This window comes from Opisthorchis viverrini, assembly GCF_000715545.1.
Source record: "Opisthorchis viverrini unplaced genomic scaffold opera_v5_92, whole genome shotgun sequence".
Classification (NCBI taxonomy): domain Eukaryota; kingdom Metazoa; phylum Platyhelminthes; class Trematoda; order Opisthorchiida; family Opisthorchiidae; genus Opisthorchis; species Opisthorchis viverrini.
Window position 1 is genome coordinate 961,716 of NW_008751748.1, and position 17,533 is coordinate 979,248.

A 17,533-nucleotide genomic window follows, 5' to 3' on the forward strand; every position below is an offset into this window, starting at 1 on the left:
CTTTCGTGAGTGAACACGTCCAGATGCGCGCGCTGGTGGATAGTGGTAACACGCTTGCCGCGCATTTCAGATAGCCGGGTTTGAAATGCTGGTACGGCTAAAGGCATACATCGGTGAAGAGATCTAAAGAGGGGGTAAACTCTGTTGTGGATTCGTCGGAGTGGTTTCATCCAGCTAGGAGGACTGTTCAAACAAAGAACAGGTGAGTGGAACTTTCAAAATGATCACGTTTCGCATCATTCTATTTTGAATTGACGCACAACGCTAGACGCAAACAAATGAAACTGACGAAAGTTGGTGAATTCAAATAGCTAGTTAGGAAAGGTCTGAAATCGATAGCCCTTGAAATGCTCGGCTAAAGGCATACATCAGTGAAGAGATCTAAAGAGGGGGGAAACTCTGTTGTGGATTCGTCGGAGTGGTTTCATCCAGCTAGGAGGACTGTTCAAACAAAGAACAGGTGAGTGCAACTTCCAAAAGATCACGTTTCGCATCATTCTACTTTGAATTGACGCACAACGCTAGACGCAAACAAATGAAACTGACGAAAGTTGGTGAATTCAAATAGCTAGTTAGGAAAGGTCTGAAATCGATAGCCCAGCAACAATATTGTTTGCAACCTACATTCGGCCTAAGGAAAATCCACAATCACTTAGATGATTAAAGTGTCGTAATATTAACAAGAGCATCAGCAAAGGTCTTGTGATTCAAACCATGTTAAGGATCTTTTTGAACTACGGATCAGTGAGTTAATCCCACGGACAGTATCGCTGTCAAGCACAATTTCCTTATCTCGCTCAGGGAGGATATATCCATCATCAACTAATCCAATGTGTCTCATCAAACACATAGACTCCGTGAAGCCCATCACTGACTGGGTTACGGGAAGCCAAAACAGTTTAAATCATTCAGATATCTGAGTGCACAAGTGTCAACTGACCAAGTGTTCTCGACAACATCAGGCAGTTTTGCGCTTGAAAGAGAACAGATTCAAACGTCGGTCTCACTAGGCATGGATAAACCAGGTGCGAAAGCAGGATCTCCCTCGAAATTTAAGCAAACATAAAACAAACCTGGGGCTTGATATCCGTTATACCACAAGAATGTTGAACCAAACACAATCGGCTATTCATCAGTAGGTAAGTTAAGAGGAAAATTTTAGTATGCGCATCTGACGAAACCCGAGGGTTTCCAAAACAATACCCCTTGCCTAGCAGTTCCGAAATTAACCGTTCGACCATGACAGGCTGATCAGCAATGTGATTAACTCGCACTTAGACAGGGTATAGCGCCACTGATCCTTTATTCATGAAAATCACATTAATCATTCACGTATTGACTGGCTCCTCAAGTGAAGATTTTTCATATGGAAAGTTCACTCATCTTTTATTCGCTTGTTTTCATTTAAAAGTCTCTTAGCAGAAAATCGAGGACCACAATAATGGAAAGATGGATTGTAGGTATCATAACCTCCCTTACGAGACCTCTTGGATCAATTCGATTAGAACGGTGTGTGAATTACTCAAAATGCGAAATTAAAGACCGACATACCTAACAAAGTTCGAGGCCAACAATGCATTGAGGACTCGAGTGTACTCAATTGGAGAGAATTGAAACGTTTGGATGCACAAACACTAGTAAGGCCTTCTGCGTTATTCCGAAGTCCTAGTACCGTCAGTGTGGCATTTTTCTTTCATTGCCCAGAAAACACATAAGTCCGATGAAACCGAAAGCAAAAAACTAACTTTAGCAAGCTTATGGGCCAGTCGATATGTCCCGCCTACGAGGGACCCATATTTCAACTAATTGGTATAACGGGTGGTGACGGAGGAACATAAAAGCATGCTCTATTGTGTGAACAAATCATGGTTTACTATGGATGTCGAGATTCATAGATCCTCTTACTCCACTATGTAATTGGGCCCACAATAAGCCTACGGCTGAGCTGCTGACGTATTTTATGGGACCGTCCGGATAATACAAGTGATGCTAGTTGACACATTAACAGATGCTTGTTTACAGGTACCCTTATTGTCAGTTTCTGTTTGGGGTAGATCAAGGGCATAAAACTCAAATGTACTCAGAAAACACGTGACACAACTACATAAGTCAAGTGACCTATAAGGGTGCTGAATGGTTGCCCGAAAACTCACAGGGGCGAAATGTCTGGCCGGTGAGAGTTTATGCAATGGTGAAGGGGCTAGATTGATTTGAAGGGTATATGTGGTTAGCTGGTTGAAAGATGATGCGATAATAGCAGTAAATCCTCAAAGACTCACCGCTTGACGAGGATTCCCATCTATGTCGCTACTGCTGATACCATTCCGATTGACAATTCGACCGGATCCAATGTCGCCACCAGCAACGTGCTGGGCGATCACAGCTTGGCCACGTGTAGCCACATGACCCTCAGAGTAGTCACCACGCCGACTTATGGCGTGCAGATTGCCAGTATGTGCGACGTTGGCCTCGTTTATCCGATGCCCTCGGGATAGAGTACCATTAACATTCGAAATCACATTTGCTCTAAATGAATCAAAGAGCACCAGCAATGGTTTTTGAACTACTTTGTCTTTCCATACCGAGGAATGCAACATACATCTGAAGACCAACTAGACGTAGTTCTGATACATTTACACTTCCGTTCAGATGGATAAAGCATAAACATAATGAACCGTTTAGTATATAGAATAATCAGGGAACAACCAGGTATCATGGGTAATAAATAAGCAGAGCGGGCAAACAGTAATGAATTTACGTGAAAACACCCTGTAGGCGTGTGAAAGCCGATATCAAGATAGCTAAATATACTGGGTTTTGGGGATACCTAACAGCAGTTCAGTGTGCTGAAATGGTCCTGGCCAAGCACTCCATTGAAGCACAAAACAACTGTTAGATAGACCGAGTTTACCAGTCAGAATTTTGATTGTTCTAATGATCGGAACGCCCAACGTTTGCTTCCGTTCAGCAGTTGGTAAAAAATTGCGCAAGGTGTGGGAAGGAAAACCTCTAAATATGCATGCAACCTAATAACTTCATATGCCTTACGCATTCCGAAACGCCCTGAAATTGCATTGTCATCTCGGGACCACTTCGAAGGTGGAAACTCATTAATTCGAAAGTGTTGTGAAGTATGCTCCGAAACGGCCTGACAACACTTTTAACGTATTAAAATGTGATATGAATAGGTTTGCATGCAAGCAATGTACTGGTTATTCCTATATCTGGAAGAGAGGATTGTATTTTGTGGGGGCATGCACATCAGGATCCTCAAAGTAGCACGATTCAAACATACTCGATTCATATAAAGATAGCATGACAGATTTTGGTATATGTTAAAAACACATCGCCAAACGTTGGAACTGTTCCAGACGCATCATCAGAACGATTCTGAAAGGATTCAACGTAAAACCCATACACTTAAAATAAACGAGGGAGATAGGATTGATTGAGTTTACGGAAAACGAGATCAGCTTTACAACAAGCTGAATACCAGAAGGTCGAAGCATCAGACTGTCTTGGGCAACATTCACAGGCCGCAATGCCTGGCATCCTTCATAGATTGCATCATCCACATTCTCGGCGGTCAGATGCGAGATGACTTATCAAAACTTTGTTGAGTCCGCCTTGCGGTCGCACTTCGGGACTTGAATCATTTCATAGGAAACCGGTTAGAATGGCAAATAAGGGCATTGTCATGCTTTCGAAGTGAAAATGAAAATGTCTGCATACGAATTAGAAGTGAACCTCCGAAAGTGAGGAATACATAATGCTATTCCTCCTACATTCTATTCATATCTGACACCCTAACAAGCGTACGACTAATTAAATACGCCACTAAGTAGGCTCTTTTTTGCATCAAGCAAATGACGAAGAATTTCAATCCACGCTTTTATCGTTTGCGCTTACCTAGACGGTTCGACATTCTCCTCTACAATTGTACTCTCCTCATCCCCATCCATCATGGCAGCTTGACGACCCTTTTGGCGGCGTAAGATAATATCGATGTAACCAGAAATTAGTTGACCAATCTGTTCACCCTCAGTCGTTTGCATGGCGTAATTTCCATCTGGATGATATTGACCAAAGTCCTGAGACCAATTGGAACAAAAATTACGAGTTAAACGGCTGATCCAGCTACTGAAGAAACTGAAGACATGCAACAGAAAACGTATCCCAGCCCAAGAGGAATTAAAAGAGTATCAGGCCTGGTGTCCAACACCAAAAGTTGAGGTGGTTTGGTCATGTATTGTGCATCCCAAATCATAATTTACTGAAAAGAGTGCAGTTCTCCATACACAATTTAAATTGGCATGAGGTGGTCAACCTTTGACCTGACATAGGGAAATCAAGTCGATTATGATAAGCCTGGGTGCTGTCGGTGCGACTCGCTTTCCAGGATGGAGTTCGCGTAATCCTCCCCGTGCACGCTTGGAGACGCTGCAAGATATGGCTACCAATCGATGTCGGTGACGTTGTATTTTTTAGTTTCTATATAGAGTGCCCGAAGGAGTGTCTGAAGATGTAGGCAACTCGGAATGATTGCGGTAAACTATCACTAAGTCCCCCCTCCACCAACTGTTTTTCTTCACAATAAGCCTTTCAAATAAATTGTGGTTGTACGGTAGCTAGGCCTCAGTGTTGAACACTGATGTGCTGTCGACGATGGTGAATTGTGATTCCTAGATAGCTCAGTGGTTCTACTATCATCTTTCTGAAATTGCTAACCAAAGGATTGCAGTGTGTACCTAATAACTCTTTGTTAGGATGGAAGGCCTCCAAAGGCTACAACTTTCAGATATAACAACCTCGTTAGAAGTTCATCCGCTCAAACGGGAGTGACATACATGATTTTCGAATCATAAACTACCGGTAACCGTTCATGGCTAATGAAGCTGTTAACAGTAGGAAGACTGTATTATGTGAAGGTGGCCACGGACACAGAGATCTCTTTAGTGAATCAGACACCGGTTTCGAAAGTACGAATCTCCGCTGCTGCACGCCTAGTCGACCTAATGTACATGGCCGCTAAACAGAACATATGTGCGAAGCATTGGAACACTGGTTAAGCAAACAACGTCCAGTAAAATTTGTCCTTATAGGCAGAATTCTACTGGGAATTAATGTATGAATAGTAAACTACCACTGTGATGACATGTTCGCATGCAGAAACGCAACATGAACGTACTAACTGTTGCGTACACAAAGTGTACTGTACGAAACATACCAGTGTGAACAAATTCGGTCCAGCAGCCCATCTACGTATTCGGGTGAGTGGCCATGTTTCCAAAATATCTTTTGTATTCTCGTCCACCCTCATCACACTCTCCTTGCTCACCCCAAATAGTCGAGGTACCAACTTGTTCCGACCTTTCAGTTTCTCCTATGAAAACAAAACAATACAGAAAGAGAGGCAAATAATACTCCTGGTGTTGGTCGAACGGTAAAACGGCAGAAGGAAGATAGATGATTCAAAGTGGCAGCAACTGTCAGGCCAAGCGGTGAGCTAGTGGTAGGGTGTATAAGGCGGACGGCATTTTTGTTAAGTGACGGAGCAGAACAAAGTCAATAGGACCTAACAAGGTGCACCAGTCATGCGTCAGAGTACGTTGCGGTGCATCCTGTGTGAGACAGCATTTGAAGGCAGAACAATCAAATTTGGACAAAAACAGAACGGGCGGAGAAAGAAACCAAATCACACGATCCAACTATGTGTGCCGCATTTGCGCAAATAAGCTTAGTCTGCCAACATCGTAACGGAATCACATACCAATGATCAAGTGTAAATATAAAACTAAAGAAAACAGTTCACATGGCAAACCGGAGATGGATACTGCGTGAAAACACTGGAGAATACGCATGGAATAGTTTAAGGCGATGATAACCATGCATCTACAATGGGGAAAAAGAAGAGGACCATGCTAAAAGCGAAATGAACGATGATGGCAATGACCTCGTACAGATAGGCTGGAACTTGAAGGCATAAACCTCGGTTATGCTTTCAAGTAACCTCTTAGTTTGAAAAGGTTCGTCTGTACATACCTCAACATAACCTGTACTTTGACCGTTTGAAGCAAGAGAGTGCCCACTCCTCTCGTGGGCGCTCATAACATGAGCGTCACAATAGGAAATACGCGTAAAGCACCAAGAAGTCATTCCAAGAAGGATTACTTCGCAATTACTCAGCTTGTAGTATTTGGGGGAAGTCGTCGAGCTAAACAGATGAACGAAAACCGGCCTCGAAATAGCGGTTACTAGGTGCAAGGGGGTAATCACGTGCCAGATACTGCAGTATATCTGGGCTCACACCCAGGACATAAGCGGTTTTACCCCAACTAAAAATGAAATGAAAAAGACGATACAAAAAAACTACCAATGGTGCATATGGCATACCTTGATCAGGAAAAATGTTATACCATAGGTGGGTAGCGAGCGACATAGTTGAATGTACTGTAGCTGGGCCTCCCTTTCGTCGAAATCCCGGAGCTTTTTGTGAGCCTGAAAAAGATGGAATGGAGTTGGTGAAAGGTTTGTCATTTGCTATCGGGATCACAGCAGACGAACAACCTGTCTATACGGTCGTCTTCGTCGTGGTTTGAGATGGCTCAAGTGGTTAGTGCACGAATTTACTGATCGGAAGGTCCGTGGTTCGAACCCGACCTCTGCCTCTCGACTTCCCTTGTCTAGGCTTGGGCGACCTGGCAGTATCCCAGCCCTCTTGCAACCTTGGGGTGGCATGGCAACTAGGCACTGGAAGGGTGTTACAGCTGAACGATTTTTTTCGTCATGGCCTAGTTCACAAGCCTATAAGTAGCAAATACTTCAAAAAGTTGGAACACAACCATCATGATTTAAGCGATGGCCTAATAATGTCAAGGGTTTGGTCCACTTTCGGAGTGGACATTCAATGGCCTGTACTAATGATAGTTCCCGTTATGGGCGAAATAGTGATACCAGAGGTGAGTCAAATTAACGAACCTCAAAGTAATTAGAATTGTCTGAGCTTGACCCTGTGTATAAGAGCAGTAGTGATGTCGAGAATTGATTTAAGGATTTATTTTGCCTCCACAACCAAGTAGTTGTGTTTCAGCAGAAGCGGGCAAGTATGTGCGACCGGCAGATAACCAACAGATCACAATATTACTGAATAAAAACCAGACCCATAAATTATGGGATCCTCAGGAAAGCAAAAGATGCACAGGATGAGAAAAACCACCACTTAGGACGGACGAGAAAGTAGATAACATACAGTTAACGCTCATTGTTTAACAAGTAATGGTATAAAAGGGGCAAAAAGATTTGCGGAAATATTTGCTGAAATAGGACTCTCGAACAGAGGGATAAAATTTCCCTATTGGGATAAATAACTAGCAGTGAAACGAATATCTGGTTGTTAGATCGGGGCGGCTAATGTGCTTGTGTACCAAGAAATAAGGTATTTGGACCAGACGAAGTATATGGTTGCGTTGCTGGAACACATGGATTTCTACGTAGGACCCCGCGGCTACTAAACCTGAGCGTTCGTCGGAACGTGATATGGACCTGGCAAAACACACTCATTTGCATTACAACTTGGTTATCACGGGAGACTCAGTTAAACTTTCCGTTCATGATGTTACATCTGTACAATATATTGCGCATCTTACCAACTGAAACATGAGGCGGTCTGATGCCCTACGTTCAACTGAACGACATTGTAAACAAGAAGTTCAGTTAAGTCTCCCGTGAAAACCAAATTGGTGTGTAAATGGTTGCATTTCATTAACTTCATGCAATGTGGGTTCAAGTGTGATATAAGGCTGAGGGAAATTCAGGGACTGCGCCTACATGATGAGCCCCAAGAAGCGCGAAACCAGTTGTGAGCTGTCGACGAGTTTTCAGCACCCTTATGAGAGGTGTAAGACGTTTATACAGTGATACGGACCTGCTCTGGCCTCTAAGTTTCTTCGCAAAGTTTGTTTTTCAAGCCATGATGGAAGGGTACCAAAACCTCAAAAGACAATGAGATAACTACGAAAGACTTCTTAAGTCATATACAACCCAGAACTGAAACTTGGGTAAACCTACCTCTTGAATGCGTTTCTCCACGCCCTTGACTTTTCTATATTCACTTGGTAGATGTTCTCTTAGGCTGTGAACGGAGAGTTTAGAAAGTGTATTGTGACAAACAGTAAGAGATTTCACCGGTCTGCTGCTAGGACAGGTTTCTTTATTATGATCCAGCTTGGGAAATCCAGCGCTGGTCTCGTGAGCTGATTTCGACAGTGTTAGGTGTGAACTCGTGTTAAATGAAAAGTACCGCATTTATCCAGGAATTTGTTTGTGATTCCCGAATGTCGTTTCCTCCAAAGCCAACTTACCGCTGCCTAGTGACACATACAGTAGTGCAGCGTCGAAAAGGGAGCCTTTCATAGGTGGTCACTTCGTTTTTATTCCAAATCCTCGCTGTGAAGAGTCCATGGGTGACAGACCATGAGAAAATACAGGTGAGTGAAAAGGGGGATTGTCAAGTTGAGTGCTTAGTGGTTGGAATTCAAGTGGTTCTTTCCGCAAGTAGCTTTGAAACCTATGTATCCAAGCCAACTGGCGAGCACGCAGACAACTATCCAAAACGCTGAAGTTTGTCTACCGTCGTGTGCTGGGCCCGTATTAGGTAAGACTGGTACAAAATGCTGGATTGGCCTTGTCAATGGCGTCTTACTCGGACATAATTCCCAGGCATATTTACTGCAATGCATTCTGATCATTCTGGAGATGAGTAACTTTCATGAATGGTGCCACTGCGGCTGCGACTCCACAGCTGACTGTTGCTCAAAAGATAGGCTTGAATTCGACTCAGACCCCGACAGACTTCATTTCGAAGAAAGTTCCAAATCCTTCTAACGAATGTACGATCTGGTTCTTCTTGAGAACATTGCATTCAAGCATAATCATTTACAGCTAACATATTGTTGTCTCATGAAAACGATGTGATTCAGTTGATGAAAGCAGTAGGCAAGTAATTGAGGTATTACCAGGAATAAAGAGAGATTGCACGCGTTACGACTGAGAAGAACTAACAAAACTAGGATCAGATGAACAAGAAGCCTTGTGCTTAATATTTTTTATGAATTACGTGGATGTCATTCTGGAGGCTCACCTCTGTTCGCTACATAAAAGTGCAGAACGTTGGAAATCCCGTCTTAGTATGGGTGCCAATGAAATATCAAACAGCTGGAAACTGGTGAAGCTTGAAACGCATTTTTACGGGGTGTTTGCAATGAATTCAACCTGTTTTAAACACAATAGACGAGTGCAGCAGTAGAAAAGTAATTCTCAACAAACGAAAACATATATTGCACGTCTATCCTTTCTGAGACAAATGCAGCAGCGAGGTGGACTTTCCAAATTCGAAGTTGGCATCCTATCGGCTACGCCATTCAGAACATGTCAACACAAGTCACAGAAATTTCGACAGCAATTTTTGCCAAGTATCAGCGTAGTTCGTCAGCGAAACAAGTGTCGTGCAGTTGGAAGGCGATACCACACACTGTAATCCGAGGAACAAACATCATCGACTATGTTGTTCGTCCAAGCCCCTGGGTGGGGTTGTCTCTTTTTGAGCATCTGTAACCAAAAGCCACTGGGAGATCACAGGCACACTCCACTAGTCTGACCAACTAACCTGGGAACTCAAACTTGGCAACTACACTACAGTCACATTTGAAGTGAAGGTCAGCTTTTTACCCTGATTCAGTTAAGTCATCTAGCAGAGTATGTACCTAGTTGTGTGATGTCACCTGATCCCATCCATCCGAAGTAAACACGTTAACGTTGCTTGAAACACCCTGTTGAACAATAGAAGCCCAGGAGCTGCACCATATTTGCTGGTGTCCCCTGGGTGCAGTTGGCAAGTCTATCAGCACATGAAAAGCTACCCAATAAGAGATGCTCTTCGGAGGGGTGCTCCACGTTGCGGGTCATATATCGTAAGACGATTATACTATTATACGGCAGAACGCGCAATTTTTGCGCACCTTCATAGAACACAGAATTGGACGGAAGGGAGAAAATCCTGGGGCATCAAACGGATTCCGCTGCGATTGATCAAGGCCTCCACATTCCGTTAACAAGTCCCAGTCAGGGAAGGGTCATCTGATCGACATGCAGTTGGAAGTTGCAAGACCTCAACATAAGGGCTCTTGTCCGTGTTAGTGGAAATCACTTCAGGTTTCTTTTGGAGCAAGATACTAATAAAATATGCTTCAAAGAGGTAACTAAGAAAAGATCCGTCTAAGGGATGGTCTCCCTAGATGGAAACAAAAATAGCGCCGGGTCCGCCAAGAAGACTACTTGTCAATTGCTATCCTACCTGTTGGTGGTATAAGACTAAACAGATGACAAATCTGCGTGCGAAATTCGGAGAACGAGATCCTCATACGATAAATCCACACGGTTGCCGTGTCGTGAGTGGTAATAACAGTGATCTCATACCGATATACACTCACTCGATCAAATGATGTTTTGCTTTTTCCGGAGTGTAGACGCCTATCTCGGACTGGCACTGAAGTGCAGCCAATTTGATGGATTGTTCTAGAGAAATCGGATGCGTACCATTCAAAATCGCTTCTTTAAGCTGTGAAATGAAACAAAGATGAGCTGGGATCAAACAGTGCTAACATTGAAAGCTACCTGTTGGGAGTAATTAGAGAATTTTTTTCTGAATCGCATCACGTTTTTTATGAGCCGATATTGAGCCTGTGTAGTTGAGGCTGTTGTGATCAAATCATCTGCACTAAAAACAGCAAAAACGTTGGCAACTAGCTTTCTAGACCGATGAATATAAGACAGAAGCAGGTTTAAAACTGAGAAATACTAGTGACTATACCGCTTATAAGGCATTATTGGTTGTACTGTGCTATTCGATACTTCTGTTGTTAGATGACCGCCTGACAGCATTCTGTATTGGTCCGCCAATTGACAGCTTTCACTTGTTACATTGATTGTACATATCCGTGTGTTGTAATGGTTCACCGTCTAAAGCCGATGAGAACAGACGAAAGCTGGACTAGTCTTTTCGCTAGTTTACACGTTGGAAACAAGTACATGCATGTACAAGCCTTCATTTGACAACTACTCCCGTAAGTCAACATGAAGGCTTCGTTGGGAATGAGGCAAGCTATTCGAGAAGGTGGTATTATCACAAAACATCTGCAAATAATCAGGTATCGGTTCACAAAACGTCTGCCTTAAACACTCATCGCTGAGATACTTGTTATACCTCATTCGTTTATTTACAATGCACGCTACCAGCTGGTATACGAGGTTCAACGATTTCAGCTATCGTTCAACATCCCAGGTGACAGACGATCCCGTAGTCTGATGGCGCTCCTCGGTTGGCACCAACGTCTAGATTGCACGCATGTGTGAATGGATATGTTGTGACGGTCTGAAACATGCCAGTTTGTGGCAGCTTCCACGTACGTAAGCACGTTAGTAGAACCAGTAACACTTATTCCACTCCACTGACAAAAAAATTTCGGTGATCAACGCACCACAAGATACCCAATAAAAACCAATTCCAGGTACAAATGCAGGTTTTAGATTAGGGAATCATCCCTTACTACCCTATTGGCAGTTGGTGTTGGCTGGTGGTAGAAAATTTATGGTGAACAGCCGCAGAGAGAAACCCTACGGGTTCTATACTTCTCTCGCGTGTTGAAAAAAAAAGATTTGAAATTCAATTTTTCAGACCATTTAATGTGTGTAGGTGTGCAGTGAGTTTCAAGAAGCATGCCCCAAGCCAGAGAGAAAACAATAAGCCCGACAACAAGCGCTCCGGGTGTTCGAGATACCTTTGAAACTTCCCGATTTTTTCAGTTGGCGGGAACTCCTCAAATATTAGCATTCTATAGGTGTAGTGACAAACATCTTTCACGATATGCTGAGTGTCAACTGCCTCTCCCTAATTAACGAAATAGTGCTGACCGGATAACCAGCAGTGCCCAATTTCTATCCAAAAATTTCGGATCCACTTCGAAATTCGTGAGATGGGCCCTGGTGATGATTTACAACAAGCTTTGAACAGTTACGGTATTTCCCGGCCTTACAGTATAAGCCTATTCAACTTGCGTGTTTTATTTTATTCTATAGGCAGATAATGAATTGTCCGATAAGAGTACTATCACACAAAAAACCATGGCGACAGTACAACAGTAAAAACTGTGTTTCTGGTTTAAAATTTCCATTTCACAGCAGATGATCAGATTGGAGATATGCGAACCTGACTTGTCAGATTAAACCGCTGGGCTAATTTAGAGAGAATTTGGTGACGAGATTTTGGACACTCGCGATCGAATACTCCGATAACGCTACTTCGAGAGGAGGTTTGAAAAAGAGGTTTTCCAATTTTTGGGTCTAAGTTGATTACAAGCCTGTTTCGTTTAGGGGTGCATCCAAAACGACTGGAAAGACCCATGAACCGATTCGAATGCCTGTAGGATATATGAATCAAACTTGGCGGAAGTTTGTCACTTGGGTGAGCTTTTAAAAGGCTCTGAGATGAGGTGGATCATTTAGAGATCATAACGGCAACAGAATAGAATGGAAAGAGGAGGTTCGGGGAAATTTCAGATTTTCACTGAAAATAAATGGAATATTAGCAACACCTTTCCAGGCGGAAACGAAAAGTGATGAAAATTCGGTCCAAAAGAAATGAGAATCGTTTTAGGGGAACAACCGAGTGAGCAGAAACCATCTAAAGAACCCGAGACTATGAGACCTTAAGAAACGAAGACGGCGCCCGGGTGAGACCCGTAAGTCAGGCGACCAACGAGTCTGACAAAACCCATTGTTTGAGCAGTATGAATTGTCGCGATATGGGGAGATGTCCAGCAGTTATATGGCAATGGTTTTGTCCACATCGCATTGGTTTCTACAACCCCAAACACGGATTTGCTGATGTTGCAGAACCATACACACTACTGGATGTTTCTACAAGACGAGTGAGGGTTTTTCCGTTGAGGGCCTTCACAACATACACGGTGCGGGAAAATTCAACCTGAAAGGCAACAAGGCACGTGGTTGTGACCTTTTAGTAGTAACATTCCTCAAACTGTCAGCTGCCGTCTTCAACAAACCTTATACAGCTCCGTCCAATCGGTGTTTCACCTACGGTAAAACAACTGACTATTGGAGGGAAAGCAAGATAACTAAAGTGCTAAGAAAGGAATGCTGAAATATTGACCTGGTGCTCGCGCACTTGTTGTTGAACTTGTTCGAAGTCAGTGTTATCAAGGTGCCTGAAGATACTTATCAGTTAGCTTATCGCCAGTCGCCACCGGCCACCTTGTGCGTTTGGCTTCTCCAAAACTCAAAAACAATATTAAAACATGAACAAAAAATGCCCTTCGTCGTGTTACTCGAGGCTTCTGGTCAATGGTTAAAATCAGCAATGACTACTGAATCTCCTATATTACTATTTTACCAACTAAACCAGATTTACATGTTCGGAAAGCCAAAAGTCTTTACAGCTAACAACCCACAAAAATTATCCTTTCACCGTTTTCCATCCATGACTTGTCGTTTCCTGATTCCCTCAACTCGTGTAAGTTCTGCGCGATTCAGAGGATCACACACCAACACAAACGAACTTACTAATTGATCACACGACAGTCCCTTCTGGTTATTGGTGGAAGGCACCAACAATGTATTGATTGTTTCCCTGAAATCTGGTTACTGGACTCAAGATCTGGCCCATAGCTTACTGTTGCTTGTGGTCGACGATGGCTGTCTTCTAATTGCCAGAGTTGGTTATCCAGCAGACAAAATCTGATGACATTTGCTTGGTGCTGTCAGACAGTACGTTGCCCATTCCCCCAGATCTCATTCGTAAGTTAATTATTCCATGTCTCTTCCGCAGTTGAGTTTACTGCTACTCTTTTTTCTTGAGAATGGTTACCGCGTTATGATTAGGTGCTTGACTCATGTCTCGAATCCTAAGCAGTCTCTCGGTTTGGCAATCGGCGAGCATTTTACGCAGAGGTCTAATTGGATAACCAACAAATTTTTTTCTATTTTATCACACGCCACATCCATTCCAAGTACTAAAACCGTGTGATCCTCTACACTGCTCGGTATAGTGGTAACTCAAAACTCATTGCATGACGCATTTCGATTACGTCTTGTCACCGAAATCTCTCCAGCTCAACTGTTTTTCCGCTATTTTACTAACGATTTTCAGGTATTTTAGCTCTAAGAACTATTCTTGCGTTGGTAGACTGGCAGTGTAAAATGAGCTTACATAAACCAAGGAGTTGACCAAAAAGGAGGCAAACTTCCTGACTGAAATAATACAACAGATGTAGCAGCTAGATACAGCTCAGTAGTTGCAGCGAACTTTCTAACCGGATAGCCCGTGGTTCGAACCCAGACCAGGCAACTAGATTGCTCTTATCTAGGCTTGAGCAACAGGGCAGTGACTCAGCCTCCACGCTTCCTTCGGGTAGCGTAGCAGCTAAGCACTGAAAGGGTGTTACAGCCAGACGATTTTTTTCACTTCATTAGCGAGTGCAACAGCTTTGTAAAGCGTAGCAGTAAGCACTGAAAGGGTGTTACAGCCAGACGATTTTTTTCACTTCATTAGCGAGTGCAACAGCTTTGTAACAGTAATCAACCGAGACCGTTCCTAAGGTGCAACTGACTTCAAAACTGCGCTCGTTTGGTTTTCACTCTGGGTAAGGTCGAACTAAGCTTAGAAAGTGCGTTTTGACATTTGTCTGTTTATCAGTCTGAACCAATCTGCCACTGCACGGTGTATTGATGGCCAAGTACCATAAACAGGAAACCGTCACACCTAAGATAAGAAGGCTTCGTCCTAGTCCAGTAAAAAAATACGATCTTTTAGTTATGACATTTAGATGCAGTTATAAAGTGCGTCAGGAGAAATATAATAGTCGGTATTTTGCCAAAGCCAGACTTCTAAGCGGTCGAAACAGACTTGGCCATCTGCATGCAAAAGTTGATGCAACATCAACTGGCTTCATCCGATAACTTTATGCGGACTGCCCCATTAGCATTCGCCAAACTGACATTCGACATGATACAGTGGAAACGCTTAGCCATCATTTCAAGCACCACGGACATCATCGCCATCATCCCCGACAAAAATATCCGAACACTAAGGCTTGACAGACATACAGCCGTAAAAAAATTTCTAAAAAGCCCCATTGTGGACAAGATGAAAAATCAGAGCCCGGCGCTAGGATATTGCATGTTGTTCCTGCAAACACTAAATAGGATAATCTGGATAAGAATTAGAGTGAGAATAACACCGTTTTGTTACACGTGCAATAATAGAGCAAGCCGAGACAGCTTGTGGTGCTGTATAATGCGAAATTTAGGGCAACTCTGAAGGCGAACAGTAAACCGGACGGCCAGAATGGTGTGAAATAACGGCTTTCACTACCAACGGAAAAACCCCTGAACGCGATGCGCTATCTCGGACTGTTTATCCATTCATAGGAGGCTGAGTGAAAATGGGAGCATCGCTGTTTTGCTGAAATAATATTGACATTGAACGGTCAGGACCTGATTTCCCCTTGGGAAAACACCAACAGGAGCACCGACAACTGACAGCACTGACATTCGGGGTGCGATTGATAAAGAAGGCAGTTTGATGTGTTTGGCATTGGTGTGAATAAAGGAAACTAGGGAAGGTAGGGCCATCGAACCACAATGTGATTGATCTCTCACCCGTCCCAAAATAAGTGCGAGGGAACCCATACAGTACAACCAGCATATTGTACCATTCCGGTGTAAAAATATATATATCTATGAGAACAATATTAAGCGGTGTATGTGCATTTCCTAGGGAAAGTACGAAAAAAACAAATAATGAGCAAGACGAACACACAAACCTGAATGTACAACAGATTCAGTTGGACTGGATCCCTAGTGTCCACGTTCTGATCGGAGAAGAAATATTTCCGTCTAAGGAAAAGGACCTCCGACTCATCCACGCCGTGTTGACGTAACGATTTCCCGTGCGATAACCAATTCACTGGAAACAGAAACGATGGTTCCGCTGATTCTCATGGTATCGGCGAGTATAAGTAAGGGAACTTCGAAGAATTTAGCTCAAACGAACACACAGTCAGATCAACCCCAACGGTAATGTAGTAACATAGAAACCTACACATGGTGCTTATCGGCTTACATTCTTCGATATCGAAGCAGTTCAGTGATTACATCCAACATTGCAAGGTAAACTGGAATGGCCACTTACCGCCCGCCGAGACGAGCCCAGTTTTCGGCGCCTGATTCGGAAACGTAGAGACGTAAAGAATTTGAAATGGTAGGAGAGAACGTATCACTTTACGAAACATTTGGGCGTGGTTGATGCCCTTCCCCTTTCAGGACAGAGTTCACGTGACCCTCCCTGAGACAGTGAAAAATGTGGCGGCTAACCGGTGTCAGTGGCGTTCCTGCTGTCAGTTTATATCTAGATTGTTTGACTGAGTGTTGGGGGTATAGGCACTTCAAAAATTAGTGATAGGCTAGCTGTATATTATCCGTTCTCACTCCCACTCTTTGTTCTCTTTCCATTTTAGGACCTTATTGAAACAGACATGTTTGTATCTCTCCTGCTTACTTTATGAAGCGTAGCCGTCCTCTACCATCATGACCTGTTGTGCGGTGACTGCTATTACTCAACTGGCGTAGATTGAGAATTTGAAGTAAAACTTACTGAAGTTGATTCTGACGGGGAGTCGAAGGAACGGGAGTATGGCAGGTGACAATTTGAGGGCAGACTTATGGCAGTAGAGTGCCAGTATGTATAACTAGCGTACTGCTTTGAACGATGATGGTAATAATGGTTAGGGTAGACTGTAGTTAGTTTTAGGTTAAGAATAAGTGAAGAAATGCGGTGCAATCATTGAATGAGCCTAGTCAACGTCGAGCATTGATAGACTGAGATAGTGTTGTCTCATACATGCTTCGTTTTATGACCGTGTTTGGTAAATGTCGCTGCTGGATGGATCAACTGTTCATATAAAGAAAACTTGGATAATGGTGCTACACCAAACGCCCCAAGGAGCACATGAGTTGTGGCTTAAGCTGTCATTAAAAATTTCAGCTAATGGACCTAAGGAACAGAGTCATCATCATCATCATCATCATTGGAAGGCGAACCGACAGCACTCAAGCGTTTCGTCATCTCCTTCATACTCCTCTTCCAGGTCATGGGTTGGCCACCTCTCTGTTTACGCCACGCCAAATTGCGCATGGAAAACAGTACTCTCTTCGGCAAACGATGGTTCGGCATGCGTAAAACATGTCCCAACCAACGCAGCTTCTGGTGCTGGACACATTCTTCAATGGAAGTACCCGTTACACAACCGAAAACACGCTTTCTAACTGCCTCGTTACGGATTCGCTGACACCAACCCACACGAGCTATGGTTCTGAGACAACGATTGTCGAACACCTGAAGACGTCTCAGGTCCGCTGCTCGAATAGGCCAAGTCTCACAGTCATACAACAAAACAGCCCG

At 43.4% G+C, this 17,533-nt stretch overlaps 1 protein-coding gene across 1 annotated transcript in view; it reads right to left on the bottom strand.

The window, feature by feature from the left end:
• T265_05098 (hypothetical protein) overlaps positions 1–17,533 on the bottom strand; it is a gene marked incomplete at both ends in the record, with an annotated part of 91,539 nt that overhangs the window by 64,182 nt on the left and 9,824 nt on the right. Inside the window, 7 exons of the mRNA XM_009170015.1 lie at positions 2,280–2,526; positions 3,910–4,091; positions 5,228–5,383; positions 6,394–6,498; positions 8,068–8,131; positions 10,488–10,615; positions 15,897–16,039. Coding sequence (XP_009168279.1) covers positions 2,280–2,526; positions 3,910–4,091; positions 5,228–5,383; positions 6,394–6,498; positions 8,068–8,131; positions 10,488–10,615; positions 15,897–16,039 — 1,025 coding nt within the window. The remainder of the gene's footprint in view (positions 1–2,279; positions 2,527–3,909; positions 4,092–5,227; positions 5,384–6,393; positions 6,499–8,067; positions 8,132–10,487; positions 10,616–15,896; positions 16,040–17,533) is intronic.